The 16410-nt window shown below is 32.3% G+C and overlaps 3 protein-coding genes and 1 non-coding gene across 4 annotated transcripts; 3 read left to right on the plus strand and 1 right to left on the minus strand.

Annotated features, from left to right (window-relative positions):
* The first annotated feature begins 3640 nt into the window (after positions 1-3640).
* On the plus strand, positions 3641-8082 carry Y47D3B.3 (Abnormal cell migration protein 18-like fibronectin type I domain-containing protein). The gene is made up of 7 exons (NM_067067.5): positions 3641-3867; positions 5430-5529; positions 6164-6288; positions 6332-6433; positions 7240-7370; positions 7473-7568; positions 7624-8082. The coding sequence occupies exons 1-7, from the start codon at positions 3783-3785 to the stop codon at positions 7726-7728; spliced, it is 744 nt and encodes a 247-aa protein (NP_499468.3). The 5' UTR covers positions 3641-3782; the 3' UTR covers positions 7729-8082.
* Positions 8083-8858: 776 nt separating this feature from the next.
* Y47D3B.12 (IGFBP N-terminal domain-containing protein) lies at positions 8859-10150 on the plus strand. Its single transcript, NM_001268198.2, has 2 exons — positions 8859-9029; positions 9647-10150. The coding sequence occupies exons 1-2, from the start codon at positions 9000-9002 to the stop codon at positions 10037-10039; spliced, it is 423 nt and encodes a 140-aa protein (NP_001255127.1). The 5' UTR covers positions 8859-8999; the 3' UTR covers positions 10040-10150.
* A 1040-nt stretch (positions 10151-11190) lies between these two features.
* On the plus strand, positions 11191-15332 carry gtnt-51 (Glycosyltransferase family 92 protein). Its single transcript, NM_067068.4, has 7 exons — positions 11191-11419; positions 11478-11747; positions 12039-12365; positions 12879-13022; positions 13606-13804; positions 13935-14118; positions 14909-15332. The coding sequence occupies exons 1-7, from the start codon at positions 11315-11317 to the stop codon at positions 15156-15158; spliced, it is 1479 nt and encodes a 492-aa protein (NP_499469.2). The 5' UTR covers positions 11191-11314; the 3' UTR covers positions 15159-15332.
* On the minus strand, positions 12460-12684 carry Y47D3B.19. The gene has a single exon (NR_052739.1). It is a non-coding gene; the product is annotated as an Unclassified non-coding RNA Y47D3B.19 (non-coding RNA).
* Positions 15333-16410: the final 1078 nt, after the last annotated feature.

A 16410-nucleotide genomic window follows, 5' to 3' on the forward strand; every position in this document is an offset into this window, starting at 1 on the left:
TAGGTAGGTAGGTAGGTAGGCAGATAGGTAGGTAGGTAGGTAGGTAGGTAGGTAGGTAGGTAGGTAGGTAGGTAGGTAGGTAGGTAGGTAGGTAGGCAGGTAGGTAGGTAGTCGGTTTCCCAAAAAAAAAAATTTCAAAATTTCCACAAACTCTCAAAGTTCAAACTTTTGAAAATATTTTTATTTTAGAAACTTACGTCATTCTAGCAGAAACACGTGGAAAAATATGTCAAATTCAGAAATTTCCCCCACATACTTTTTTTGCAAAAGTAGAAATAAATTACCTTAGATTTGCAAAATTATTTTTTAAAAAGTTGAGTTTATAATTAGAAATCCGGCCAAAATAAATTAATTTAAAAAATTGAAATTCGGCAGTCTACATACAAGGCGACATACGCCTGCCTTGCCTACGTGCCTATGGAGGTAGTATAAATAGGCAGTTTCACAGTAAAAAATAGCAAAATCGAAAAAAAAAATTCAATATAGAATATTTGAAATTTTTTGGGATACACCTTGCTGCTCTGTTTTATGCCTACACAAAGTAGGCAGTAGGCGCGGTACGTAGGTAACTAATTTTTTTGAAAAGTTTTAGAGTTTTTAAATTCTAATTTCAGATCTATTTCAAACGTTTTTTCAAAAAATCTAATTGCTGAGTTCCCTAGACATACACTTTCGATGGATGATGTGATAATCTTGGATTATCTGTGATTTTTGGAATTTCAGAAAACTTTCAAAGGTGAACAACAATAATTTTCAGTCATTTCCAGTCTTTTCCAGCTATACAACAACATTTTCTTAGAAATTCTGCAATCCGATGATGTTTGAGATGTTCTCGAACTTATCGCATTCGTGTCTCCCCGGGGACCAATTTGTAAACGTTTCAATTTTTTTTTTTGGGCCAAATTTGAAGACGTTTCGAACAACGTGACAAACTTGAAGTTATGAGAATTTTTTGGAGGGAAAAAGTTGATATAAAAAACATTATCGTCATTTATTTTATTTGATCAGAAAACAGGAATCGTGAGAGTAAATAATCGGCTTCTGAAAAGTTTTTTTTAATTGTATAAAAGTGGAGTATCACCTAAATACCGGAAAATAATTTTCAAAACAGTCTTAAAAATATGGTAAGCATGGCAGGCAGGCGACTAAGGCAGTAGGCCAAGGCAGGTTTGAAACATTCTTTTTGAAAATCGAAATTTATGACTTTTCAACCATTTAAAAAATTGAGAATTTTGAATTTTTCGAAAAACGGTTACAAAATTCAATTTTTAAGATGTTTAATCACAATTTTAATAATTTTCAAATTTTTGAGTTTTGCCGGAAATTTTTAATTCCGGCAATTTGCCGATTTGCCGGAAATGCTTAGAGGGATTATTTAAACGGAAACACTTAAAACTGTGTCTTTTTGAAAATTTTCCCTTTTTCTTTAGATATTTTCATAGAATTTGATTATTTTTTAAAATAGATGTACGAACATTCATAGGATGACTGCAATTTTTCCGATTGAAATTGAAATTCTGAATTTTCCAAAAAGAAATGTGCAAAACCACAATTTTCCGATTTTCCGGAAATTTTTAATTCCGGCAAAGTGTCGGTTTACGATTTGCCGGAAATCGCCCACACATGTCCCAAACGCTGTAAAATATCTCTGTTTTCAAATTCTATTCTTAAAGTTCTGAATATCTCAAAATGCATATGAAACTGTTCAAAGATTTCAGAATTTCTACCAATCAAAATTTTTTTTTAACCGGATTTTTTTTTGTAAATTTTTCAAGAGCTTGAAATTTGTTTTATAATTTTAAAATTCTCAAACCGAATTCAAAAATATTTTCAAAAAACAGTAAAAAAACGTTCTTCTGGCTTCGAAATCCACCGTACCCTCAATTTTGCAAAAGCCCATTCACAAAACTGTACTAATCCCATTATTCCGGGCCCCCTCATTTATGTCACCACCACCAGCGCACTTTTATTGCAGCAGTCAGTTTCTAAAAACAGAAGCCTATAATTTGATGGTCGTACATGTCCAAAACGAACAATGACGTTTTAAAAGTGGGGAGCAGGAAATTGACAACACATTTTGCTCTTGGAAGAACTTCTAATAGGATATTTATGAAATATTGAATAGTGAAAATAGAAATAAGGAAGTTATTTTCAGACATGAAAAATAAAATTTTGAAAGTTCGGAGCAGGGGTAGGTGGCAAACGATTTTTTTCGGCAAATCGGCAAATCGGCAAATTGCCCAAATTGAAAATTTCTGGCAGATCGCTAAACCGGCAAACAGCCGATTTGTCGAAATTGCCGGAAAAACTGCAAATTGCCGGAATTGAAACTCCTGACAAATTGGCAAATTGCCGGAATTAAAAAATTTTTTTTTCGGCAATTTGTGGTTTGCACATTTTTTTTTGGAAACTTCAGAATTTCAATTTTAATCGGCAAAATTGTACGCATCCCATAAATGTTTCTGCATTTATTTTGAAAATTAAGCAAATTCTATGAAAATACCTAAAGAAAACGAGACAAAAATTTCAAGAAGGCACAGCTTTAACTGTTTCCGTCTTATGAAAAATCTCTTTAAAAATTTCCGGCAAATCGGCAAACCGGCAAACGGTAAATCGACAACTTGCCGGACTTGAAAATTTCCGGTAAATCGGCAAACCGAACAGTAATTGCCGCCCACTCCTGTTACGTTGCGCAAATATTCAAAAATAATGTTTTTTGCAAATTTGAAAAATCAAAAAAAAAAAATTAGAAAAATCCTACAACTGTTATTACATTAATATTTGGCAAATATAATCTGTTTTCTGCAATTTTAAGCAGAAAAAATCGAAAAAAAGTTCCAAAATCTCACTTCCTTCAACTTGTCAACGTCTTCGTCTTCGTGTGGGTGTCATGTCTCTAGACGACACGTCAATGTAATGATGACGTGGCAGCAGCACATTTAAATTTGTTTTGATTGATTAGAGGAGTCTGGAACCTTGCAAAACACACACACGGATACTTGTCAATCTTTTTTTGGAAGAAAAACTTGAAAAAGTGAGTTTTTGGAAATATGATATTGATTCAAAGAAGAAAATGTATTCCAGATGGCCGAACGGGCAAATTGCCAAATTTGCCGAAATTTAATATTCCGTTTAATCGGCAAACTGCCGAAATTGGAATTTTCCGGCAAATTGTGGTTTTGCACTTTTTTTTTTTGAAAATTTCAAAATTTCATTTTTAATCGGCAAAACTGTACGCATCCTGTGAATGTTCCCACATCTATTTTGAAAAGTAAGCAAATTCTATGAAAATATTCCGGCAAATTGCTATCGAGCAAATCGGCAAATTGCCGGAATTTTAAATTTCCGGCAAGTCGGCAAATTCGCAAGTTGCCAATTTGCCGAATTCGTCGACAAAAAAGAAAAACGTAAATTTCAGGTTTATTTATTTTTGGCCAAAATTTTCTGATCTCAAAGTATTTACGGACTTGTATCAGCCTTTTAGATCCTCAATTAATTGATCTAAAATTGCAAACCAGAATGGTTCCAGTTCCAGCAACCTTTGCCATAATAGTCTCTTTCTTTAATTTCTCTCTCCTATTATTCAATCACACATATATATCACATTACGCAACACTTTCCCTCTCCTCCTTTTCATTTTTTTTTCGTCATATCTTCCCCCACCTCCCACAACAATCGACCAGTTTTGACCAGGAGGTGGTTAGTGGTTTTCGGATTACGATTTGATTTGACTTGCGTACACACACAACTTGACGACTGTTATCCAAAAAAAAAGGAATAGTATGCAGTTTCTAATTTATTCTGTTTTATTATTGGTGATAGTTCGAAGCTCCATTGCGAAGGACTACGATATTGAAATATTGCCAGGTGATTTTTAAAATATTAAATTTAAAAGTGGGGTAGCGCCAATTTTCCAAAATTTATCAATTTACCAAATTTTGACTTTTTTTAAAATTCACCAATTTACCAAAATTTGGCATTTCCCAATACTTAGCAATTTTCCAATATTTACCAAATTACCAAAATTTGGCAATTGTCCAAAATTCACCAAATTACCAAAATTCACCAATTTACCAATATTTGGCCTTTTTTTTAATTAAAAAATTTACTAAAATATTTGGCAATTTTCCAAAAATTACCAATTTACCAAGATTTGGCATTTTCCAAGATTTGGCATTTTCCAAAATTTGGCATGTTCCAAAATTCACCAAATTACCAAAATTTGGCAATTTTCCAAAATTCCCCAAATTGCCAAAATTCACCAATTTACCGTATTAAAGCTTCTCCAAATGACGTGAGTAACACGGAATCTTGCAGAAAAATCTTTTGAAAATTTTAATGCGTCGAAAAAAAAACGAAAAACAGAAGGAAATGAAATGAAATGAAAAAAAACGAAATGAGAAAAAAGAACATGATGTTTTTTTTGCTCAAAATAGTGATTATCCCGGCTTCTGATATCATCAACAAATCGAACATCTCCCCGTATAATTTGACATTTCGTGCAGTAAGAAAACGGAAAACTCATTTGAAACGCAAATTAGCAAGCATTTTAGTGTTCGTCATCATGAATTTTACTGAGTAAGTTGCAAGATAATGAGAAAAAGTGAAAAAAGTAGTGGATTATGTGCATTTAATTATTTGGTACAGAAAAGAGGAAGGAAGGAAAATTGTGACTTTTGATGATGATGGAAATTATTTTAGTTTTTGAGCATTGGAATAATATGTGTCACGTCATCAGGCGTATGTGCCTGCCTACCTGCTACCTAACCATTTGAGGTTTTTTTTTACATAGTACCTATTCTATACATAGGCACATCAAAAAAGAGCTTGAAAAATTTTATTTTTTTGATTTTGTCGGAAAAAAAGTGAGCGAAAATTTCATACTCGAAGTTATAATGCAATTTTGTTTAAAATATTACAATTTTCAAAATAGCGTTACATATTTAAAAAAAATGTTTTTCGCTGCCTACTTATTTCAACGTTCTCACGTTGTGTCAGGCTGTCCCATCACGGTTTGATCTACAAAAAATGCGGGAATTTTTCGCACAAAAAAAATGTGACGTGAGCACGTTCTTAACCATGCAAAATCAGTTGAGACCTCTGCCGCATTTTTTGTAGATCAACGTAGATCAAGCCGAAATGAGACACTCTGACACCACGTGCGTTCTGGCGTGTTATCATTATTTTCAAAAAATTAATTGAACACAACTAGGTAAATTAACAATTTTGTAAGGCGACCTACGTTGGCCTAGGCGCAATGAATTTTACACGTGCATCATGCCTGCCTGCCTACGCACCTACCAATCTTTGGAATTTGAATACTCATACAAAAAATAAATTTGTTTGAATTAAAGAACATGTCTGATTTTTAAAGTCGCGTTATTCAAAATCCCACGAGTTCAAAATTAAAAAAGTCTGAAATTTTCCAGAGAACTGTGACTGCCTGGATTGGTACGGAGCGTGCAAAGTAAATGGAAAGAAATGGGTCGATGATGACGTTTGGAAATACTCTTGTGATGGGAAAGAACGGTAAAATTAGGGGCAGGTTATGGAAATTATAACTGAAACTTAAATTTGGCCGCCTGTTTATGGTACATATTGAAAGTTACTTTAAAAAATTATTTCATCCAGCTTTTTAGAAGTTTTTTGGATGGATTTTTAGTCACCATAATTATAAATTATAAATTATAAATTAGAAATTATAAATTATAAATTATAAATTATAAATTATAAATTATAAATTATAAATTATAAATTATAAATTATAAATTATAAATTATAAATTATAAATTATAAATTATAAATTATAAATTATAAATTATAAATTATAAATTATAAATTATAAATTATAAATTATAAATTATAAATTATAAATTATAAATTATAAATTATAAATTATAAATTATAAATTATAAATTATAAATTGTAAATTATAAATTATAAATTATAAATTATAAATTATAAATTATAAATTATAAATTATAAATTATAAATTGTAAATTATAAATTATAAATTATAAATTATAAATTATAAATTGTAAATTATAAATTATAAATTATAAATTATAAATTATAAATTATAAATTATAAATTATAAATTATAAATTATAAATCACCATGTGTTATTTACAAATGTCAATTCTCACAAAATTAAAATTTCCAGATCTGACGCCACATTTACCGGTTGTCAAGGAAATGGTGGTGATGTAGCCGTCGGGCAAAACACGACTATAGAAGATTTGTGGCAAGTATGCACTCAAGATGCACAGAAGCTGCACTACGAAATTGGTTGGTTTTGGCTCTTGAAAGACTCGAAAACTGAATGATTTAGAACCTTTCTGTGAGTTCAATGGTACTAAGATTCGAGTTGGAAAAGAATATCAAGATGGAAGTTTCCAATGGTTATGTCTATCCACGGGGAGATGGATTACGGGTTAGTTTGGAGGTCAGGAAGAATGATGAGAAAAACTTTTTTCAAAAAATTTGAACCCCCGCCAAAAAAATTTTCTTGGAAAATTTAAATTTCCCGCCAATATTTCCCTTAAAAAATTAAACTCCCGCCAAAATTTTCTCAGACAATTTGAATTCCCGCCGAATTTTTTCCTAAAAATTGAATTTTCCGCCAAAAATTTCCTAGAAAAATTGAGCTTCCCGCCAGAATTTTTCTTAGAATATTTGAATTTCCAGCAAAAAATGTTCTCAGAAAATTTGAATTTTCCGCCAAAAATTTTCTCAGAAAGTTTGAATTTCCCGCCAAAAATTTCCTAAAAATTTGAATTTCCGCCGATTTTTTCACAGAATATTTGAATTTCCCACCAAAAATTTCCTAAAAAGTTTGAATACCCAGCCGATTCTTTTCACAGGGAGTTTGAATTTTCCGTGAAAAATTTCCTAGAAATTTTGAATTTCCCGTCAAAATATTCCTTGAAAAATTAAAATTTCCGCGAATATTTTCCTAAAAATTTGAATTTCCCGCCAGAATTTTTCCTAAAAATTGAATTTTCCGCCAATATTTTCCTAGAAAAATTGAACTTCCCGCTAGAAATTTTCAGAAAATTTGAATTTCGTGCCAAAAAAATTTCAGAAAATTTTAAATTCCCGCCAGGATTTTTCTTTTTAATTTTAAAATTGCCGCCAATAATATTCTTCTTCTGAGCGATTTCTGAGCGAAAAAATTGATTAAATCAAGAACCCACAAGATCATAAAAATAAATAAAACATTTCACAAAAACTCTTCAGGCTGCTACTACTTTAACGAAACTCACACCGACCTCTTGCTCCGAGTCGACGAACACGCTTACAATGGGCTCATTGAGCACGTTTGCTCAAAACGACAAGAATATCCAGCCATTGTTCAGTATTACACACAGGTAATAGAACAGAATTCTCGTATATTTCTGCGTGTTTTCCACTTCCTCTGTCCCCTTAAAACCTAGTTAAAGTACTTTCATGTCAAAAAAATTCTTCTTCAGGTTCGAAAAGACGTCGATGTGAAACATCCGACTAATAAAGGAGTTAATCGAAACTTCCCGGAGCCCCTCCAAAAACTAATTGACGAGGATATAAACGTGAGAAAAGAAAAAATTCAGGAAAGAAAAACTTAAAAATGTTTTTTTCTTAAAGGTCCGGTGGCTTCATACCTCGTCAGTCCATTTCATTAAAAACGAGGAGAAGCCGAGGAGTTACACACGATTCTTGCCAGATTCGAGGATACCGTTGGGAAAATAATTTATGTTAGGATGTATATAATTTGCTAGATCTCACACTTATTCGTATTTTGCTTTTTTACTCACGTGGTGCCAGGCTGTCCCATTACGGTTTGATCTACAAAAATGCGGGAATTTTTCGCCCAAAAAATGTGACGTCAGCACGTTCTTAACCATGCGAAATCGGTTGGGAACTCTGAGTCTCTTTTCCCGCATTTTTTGTAGATCTACGAAATGAGACACTCTGACACCACGTGGTCGCTTGAAAAATGAATTTTGGCCTTTCTACACAATTGTTTTTTTGTTTTTGACCTCCGAAAATTGTGGCAAATTATTGAAATAAATGTCGTCAGAGTGGCCTAAAAAATTTTATAAATGATTTTTTAAATTTTTCAGTAAAAAATTTCAATGACCCAGTGAGCGCAAATGAATAACCTGCAATGTTTTGTTTTTTAGTCTTAAACATAATTTTGAAAATTGATTTTTAGATTCACATTTTTCGGCAAGGGCTTTTTTTTCGGCAAATGGGAATCTTAAAATGTGCCAGTTCGGCGAATTCCGGGAAATTCGGAAAAATCGGCAAATTTGCCGTGCTCAAGAAACTCTGAAACTCTGAAAAATGTCATACTTTTTGATGGTTTTTGAAGCTTCAAAACTAATGAATTTCTGGTTTCTGAATAAGTTCCGTGTAGCGTGTGCTTGAGCATCAAAATTACTCAATTTTGTATTATTTTACTAAATTTTTAGGAACGAAATCAATAGTTTTGGTCAAAATTTTATTGTCAAATTTTTGATGTGTGTGGCGAATTCCGAAATTTGACGCACTCGGCAAACTTCGGCAAATTTCGGCAACTTAAGCATTCCACTAAAACAGATTCAGATTTAAATCTCCTATCAAGCATTCCACAGCTAATCGCTCACTTGGGACATGTTAAGATTCACAGATAATTCTAGAAGCTTTGAAGATTTTCCATACTATTCGCTGCTATTTGTTTATTTTTTCTCAAGAAATCACAGTTCAAGTTTGCATATACTTGTGACGTTTCAGCATGAAGCATCACACACAAACACAGGGGGTTGAATATCAATGATTATCAGGGGGCAAGGGAGAGAGAGAAAATGAACGGTTTATAGGAATATGTGTGTGTGTTTGTGTTTGTGTTTGAATCTATATGCACAGTGAAAAAAGGAGAAGCGGGGTGAAAAGCAGAACAAAAAGCTTTTTTTTCAACGTTCTGTGTCAGAGTTTCAATAGGAATTTCCATAGAAGTTTCCATATTTCTTGTGCTGAGAATGTCTGTTGGTTATAGCTTGGTCATTTTGGTGAGTTATAAATTAGGACTTTACAAAAAATGTTTAAAAAAACATTGAAAAATTTGATAACAAAATTTAGTAATAGGATTAGAGATTTCATAGTAATGCCAGTAAGAGAAAATTGCTCAGAAAGAATTTTCTAGTAAGGCCTGAAACCAGCCCGCCTCACGCCAGCCTTCTGCCTCTTTTTTTGAATTTTTAAGTGAATTTACAAATTTCATATTTTCTCATTTCTATCAATTAGATGAAAATTAGGCGGAGATCGCCGTAAGGTTAGGCAGGCAGGCGTTGTAACGCCTAAAATTCCAAAAGTTTTAAAACGAAAAAAAATGAGTCGGTGGTTTCAAAAAAGTTTTTTGTTTGCAGCCGCTGCAACAAGTCGACTCAGATTTCACCTAAATTAAGGCCACTTTTTGAGTCACCATAACTTTTTTTTAGGAACATTTTCAAGAAGTTTCAGTATGAAATTCGGTGATTTTAGACATTTTCAAGTATAATAAAGCAATAAAAAATTTGACTACACTACTTTAAAATATGACGAAGTAGAACTTATGTAATTCTACAAGTGATAAGCCAATAGATTTTTATTCAGCTTGTTAATGAAACTGTCAGTAATAAAATTTCAGACAATATTCCTATCATTTTGTTTTGTTTCCTGTAACACAACAGAAACCAACTCCACAACCACCCCAATTCCCCATTCAACATCCGAAGCCCCACTCAAATGTACTCGAGACTATCACTGCCCATCCTCGTGCGATGTTTGCCGGTCTGGAATTTGCACTCATATTCTGAATCTCAGCTGCTCCCGTGATTATCACTGTCCTGCTTGTGAAGTATGCCGGTCAGGGAAGTGTATTGGAGGTGAAGAACAAAAGAAATGCGAGACTGAAAACGATTGTGAAGCTGGTGGCTGGTGTATGGAGGGAAGATGTGTTGAGAACAAGTGCGATGAAGATTCCGATTGTGCAGTAGAGAGAGCCATTTGTAAAGTTGGAGTTTGTGAGAGAGTTTCATAATTTTTGTTTGAGCCCTGTATTTATTTTTTGTTTTCGAGTTACGAATGGCTGCCTATGCAAATGTAACTCGTACGATTTTTTTTTGGGCATTTTTATTTCAAATAAATGTTCTTTACATAGTTCATGTCTTTGAACTCTAAATTCACAATTTGTGTTAGCATGTAAAAATGAAAAGGAACGAAGTTTATGAAATATATAAATTAAAAAAATAACTCGAAAAGAAAATCAGCATAAACGGCAAATCTGCAAATTACCGGAATTTGAAAATTTCCGGCAAATCGGCAAATCGGCAAATTGCCGGAATTGAAAACTTTCGGCAAATCGGCAAAACGGCATAACGGCGGAATTGAAAATTTTCGCAAATCGGCAAATCGGCAAATTTCCGAAATTGAAAATTTTCGGCAAATCGGCAAAACGGCAAACTGCCGGAAGTGAAAATTTCCGGCAAATCGGCAAAACGGAAAATTTCCGAATTTGCCGGAAACTGGCGATTGCTGAAAATTCTCAGCAAATTGTGGTTTTGGACATTTTTTTTTGGAAATTTCTGAATTTCAGTGTTAATCGGCAAAATTGTAAGCAAAAAAAATTCTACAAAATGAGACTATTGAGCATGTTCCCCCGAAATTTTTTATTAAAATTTAATAATACAATATAGAAAAATATTTTCTATATCTGGAAATAATTTTTATTTGACTTGGAACAACCGAAAAAGTGTTCAAAAATTGTCCGATAGTTGAAAATTGCCAATCAGTTTTTCGGCAATTTTTACCGGCAATTTTAAACTTTCGGACAAATTTTGAAAGTTTTCTGAAGTCAAATTAAAGTTATTTTCAGATAGAGCAAATATTTTTCTATTTTGTATCATTAAATTTTAATGAAAAATATTGGGGGGAACATGCCCAACAGTCTAATTTTGTAGAATTTTGTAGAATTACCCCTGCTATGAATGTTTCTACATTTATTTTGAAAAGTAAGCTCTATGAAATTATCTAAAGATTTAAAATAAAGTTTCCGGCAAATCGGCAAAATTTTGCCAATTTGCCAAATTTTTCTTCCCCGACTAAAATAGTGTTCTCCAGAACACACTCCCCCCCCCCCATATTTCTGCGTCTCTCACACAGAAGGGTCTCCCTCTTTCTCACTCCATCCGTTCAATTCTTCCTGTGAACCAAGGTCAGTACATCTTCCTTTCTCCGTATTATTTCTTTAAACCAACCTACTTTTTGTCTATATTACCTATTTACAAATGCGGTTTTGACCCATAAAACCTAATAAATGCGACTCAAATGGGCGGTTCGAAGAATTTCAGTCATTTTTCTAGTTTTACTGATTTTTATTTTCATCTTTTGGAAATTCAAGGAGACTAAATTTGGCGAGGAGGTAAATTTTCCAAAAAAAAAAATTACAAAACATATATACATAATCATACATTTTCCAGAACTCCCCTGATTACGAGGACAACTTTGATGCTGAAAAAGATGAAATATTTGTGAAAAACTACTTGAAACTAATGCAAATGGGCCGTGCACCAGCTCGCCCAGTTGTTGAGAAGAAGCATAATGTCGAGGAATCCTATTGGTGCTTTTTGAGCCCACCGAAAAATGTTAGAAAGCCTAGAAGTTGGCTGAAAATGGCTGGAATTGAAGTGTATTCAGCGTATTTTGATGATCGGGAGAATTCTTTGTTTCCGGGAAATTCTGCGATTCAGGTTTGAGATTTTGAGATTTTTCGTGCCTGCCTACCTATGCCTACCTATTGCTCATCACTTAGATTTCAACTTCTTCCCCTTATAGGCAGGTAGGCCCATGATTTGTGAAAGCTTCAAATCATTTCTAAAAATGTATCTTAATTTTCTCATATTTTTCAATAAACGGTTGAAAGTTTTCAAAACTTTTAAATTAAATAGAATCTAAATAGTTCCAAAAAAATACTAACAACAAGGCACCGCGCATTTATTGGCTTTTTGAACTATAATAAATTTATTAAATATTTTTTCCAGATTCTTGCAATGTCAAACCACTCAATTGAGTCAAAAATCCAGATCTACTGCAATATATTTACGCCAACTTCATATTCAACAGTAAAAGGGTACATTCGAGATATCTGGCAGACTGGTTGGGATCCGAGAGACTCATTTCAAGTTCCCAGCTTAATAACTTGCCCGATCCCTAAAAGACTAGACCATGCTGAAAATATGCAAGTTTCTATAACGAGGAAACGGTGTAGAGATGTAGAGGTATCGATGAAAGTTATTATGAATCCGCAGAATTTGGGTCCCGAAGGGAAAAAAGACGTGGCAGTTTGTGTGAAAGGGCTGGATTATCAGGTAAACAAGATATGGGTGGAGTGTATTTTATGGTTTTTGAAGCGTTTTTTTGCTAGTTCTAATTATTTAGTTTAAAAAAAATTCAATTTGAAAAGTTTCACATAAAATTGCACAACATTAAGCCCTGTCCTAGCTCTAGATAAATTTGAACTTGATAAATCAAGCATGCCTATGTGCCTACATCTTGCCTTCCAGCTACTTGTGGGTTTTCTGTTTTCATATTTTTAAGAAAATCATATTTTTTAAATGTTCGGTAATTGTCAGAAAATTCTAATATACCAAATTATTTCGATTTAATTGAAAACATGCGAAGTTTGCAAAAATTACGAAAACAGTTAAGAAAAAAAATAATTTTTTGAAATATCAAAACAATCCAAATATTTGAAAAATTGAAATTTGATTTTTTTTCAATTTTTTTAAAAATTCAGCTAGAATTGAAATCCCGGTAGGTAAACACGTAGGCACAAAGTAGCCTGTTATCGCCTTGATACAAAAAAACTTACAATTTTGCAGGAAGACATTTCTGGCCGACTCCTGGAATGGATTGAAATGCAGTACCTATTTGGAGCAGATTCTGTGTCAATATACCATTTCTACCTTACAAATCAAACTCATAAAGTGTTAGACTATTATGAAAAGCACACAAATCTCAAAGTAGTGAGTTAGACAATTTTAATTTCTGGCAATTTGCCGGTTTGCCGATTTGCCAGAAGTTTTCAATTCTGTCAATTTGCCAAATTTGCCAGAAAATTTTAATTTCGACAACTTGCCAAATTTGCCGAAAATTTTTAATCCTGGCAAATTGCCGAATGTTCCGGAAATTTTTAACTTCAGCAAATTGCCGGTTTGCCAATTTTCCGGAAATTTTCAATTCCGGCAATTTGCCAAATTTTCCAGAAATTTTCAATACCGGCAATTTGCCGATTTACCGAATTTGCCAGAAATTTTCAATTCCGGCAACTTGCCAAATTTGCCGGAAATCTTTAGTTCCGGCAATAAGCCGATTTGTCGAATTTGCCGGAAATTTTTAATTTCAGCAAAATGCCGGTTTGCCAAATTTTTCAGAGGTTTTTAATTCCGGCAATTTGCCAAATTTTCCAGATATTTTCAATACCGGCAATTTGCCGATTTGCCGAATTTGCCGGAAATTTTCAATTCCGGCAGATTTCCAAATTTGCCGGTCTGCCGGAAAATATCGCTTGCCGCTTTGAATTATGCATTAATTGGTTTCCGTTTCCAGATCCCCCTCTCCTTGCCATCTGGAAATCCAAATAGTCCAATAGAGCGGAGCAAGTACCTGAAAGAGAACCGACCTCAGAAACGTCGTCATGAACTTCTTCCTTACAATGACTGTTTCTACAATTATATTCATACACATCGATACGTATTGATTATTGATATTGATGAAGTGATAGTACCAATTCAGTTTGATAATTATGGTAATTTTATTTGGCACTTTTTTCGAAATTTTTTGAATTGGAACATGGAAATTTTGAGAAAGACTTTCAAAACGTTCCCAGAAAATATTTAGATTTATTTTCATAAATTTCCAAAAAATTTTTTTTGCAGGCGATCTACTTCGAGATTTTGAAGCCAAATCATTTGGATATCGTTTGAGCTCAATATCTAGTCGAAATGTTTTCAAATTTCCATCAAATTTTACAATATTTCCACGTCATCAATATATGATCTCAAATAGGAAACGATCGAGGAAAACTAGCACAAAAGGAGAATATGGAAAGAGTTTTAGTAGGTCAGTGAGAGAACTGTTTTGTTTAATTTTTGCCTAAAAATCTATTGAGTTTTCGAATGCCCACAATTTCAAAAACCATCTTTTATTGATCATTCGCACCGTTGCAATTTTTTTTGGAAAATTTGAAATTTTTAAGTTTCCAAAGTATGTGATAGTTTTTTGGAAATTTTTGAAGATTTTGAATATATTGGAATTTTTTTCGGAAACATTAAAAATGTGACAATTTAGGAATTTTTTATAGAAAATTTAAGATTTTTTAACTTTCGGGATTTTTTGGAATTTTTTAAAGAAAATCATACAAATTTTAAGTTTACAGAGTATTTCAAAATTTGAGATTTGTAGATTTTTCTGGAATTTTTTTTGTTGGAAGATTCGAAAATTTAAATTTTAGAAATTTTTTTTGGAAAATTTAAAATTTTGGAATATTAAAATTTTTCAAATATTAACTTGAAATATTTCGGGTTTTTTGAATTTTAAAAAATTCGGAGTTTTCAAATTCACAAAAATTGAAATCTGGAAATTTTTAGATTTTTATATATTTTAAAAATCAAAAGTTTTCAAGAAATGTGAAATTTTTGTAAAATGTGACTATTTGAAAATTTTGGCATATTGAAATTTCAATCAAAATAAAAGTTATCGGAATTTTTGGGAATTTAAAATTGTTCAGAATATTTGAAATTTTGTAACGCTTTTGAATTTTTAGAATTTTCAATTTTCCCAAAATTAAATATTTTGTGATTCCTAAATCCAAATGGGATTCCTAGAATCCGCCTAAGTTTCCAAATTTCAGTACCGCCACAGTTGCCACTGTATTCAACCATTTTGCACTACACAAGCTCTCTCCATCAGTTGCAAAATCTCAATACTTTTCCACATCAGAAGCTTTAAAATTACACTATAAATCGGAATGCCCATGGGAATCTCGAAATGAGTGTCATCAGTTGGAATATGATGTCATTGAGGATACAAGTCTAGATAAATATGAAGAACGACTAAGGAAACGGGTCGATGAAGTAGCAATGGAGATTGGATTGACTTGAAAATTATTTAAACATGAAGTCTCATACTTATTCTGTGTTTATTGTATTCAGTACCCAAAGTTAGACGAAAAATAGATTGTTAGACGAAAAAATAGATTGTCAGACGAAAAAATATTGTCAAAAAAAATTGAAAAATAGATTTTGTGTTAGACGAAAAATAAAGTTTTGGCGAGAGATTCAAGATTTTTTTGTAAATTGATGCCAAATTCTTGGCGGGTAAAATTGACATCTCAACAATATACTGCAAACATTACTGCAAACTTACAGGTTTTTTCGTAGAGGAATCTGAAAATTAATGAAAAAAACTCGTGGACTTTTCTAAAAAAAATTAACAGTCAAGAGTGTTTTATTTGATTTTTTAAAATTTTATTTCAGAAAAAAAATCATAATTTTTTTGAAAAAATTTCGAAACAATTCGAGTGCAAATTTGTATTTATTTACCGTAAAAAAAAAACTGAAAATCGAATATTTTGAGCCAAAAAATTCAATTTTTTCTCAATTGGGAAAATCAGACGGGAAAATTTAAAAAATCATAAAAATGAGTCTAGAAGATTACTGAAACTATCTAGAGAACTCCAAGTTTTCTTCTGGAATAATCTGAATTTTTTGAAGATTTTGGAAATTTAAAAAAAATTGCAATGTTCTAGAGTTTTTAGATAATACTGCAATAATTGTATTGTTCTCAAAATTTCAAAACTTAAATTGAAAAATTTTTTGGACGTTTTGAAAATCACCGTTGGTGGGAAAATCATTGAAACTAAAATACATTTTTTTTTTAAATTTCTTCACATCAAAATTCCTTATATGTTAGGGGGTTGGCGGCAATTCCTGTTAGGCAAAATGTTTTGTCGACAAATTCGGCAAATTTGCCGGTTTGTTTTAGTTGCCGATTTTTATAGGGGGTTTTGTTATAAGACGGAAACACTTAAAACTGTGTTTTTTTAAAATTTCTTTCCGGTTTTTTTCTATATTTTTTCATAGAATTTGCTTACTTTTCAGAATAGATAAGATGCGCACAATTTTGCCGATTAAAATTGAAATCCTGAAATTTCGAAAAAAAATGTGCAAACCCACAATTTGCCGGTTTGCCGATTTGCCGGAAGTTTTCAATTCCGGCAATCTCCCGCTTTGCCGGAAAAAATCATACCCTTTGATTTCCACCCTTTCTTCAATCAGGTAGACCCTGAACAATAAAATTGTCAAAACCTGAGAAACCGATTAAAATTACACTGTTTCTCAAGGGAGAGTGAAT

This window comes from Caenorhabditis elegans, chromosome III, assembly GCF_000002985.6.
Source record: "Caenorhabditis elegans chromosome III".
Taxonomy (NCBI): Eukaryota; Metazoa; Nematoda; class Chromadorea; order Rhabditida; family Rhabditidae; genus Caenorhabditis; species Caenorhabditis elegans.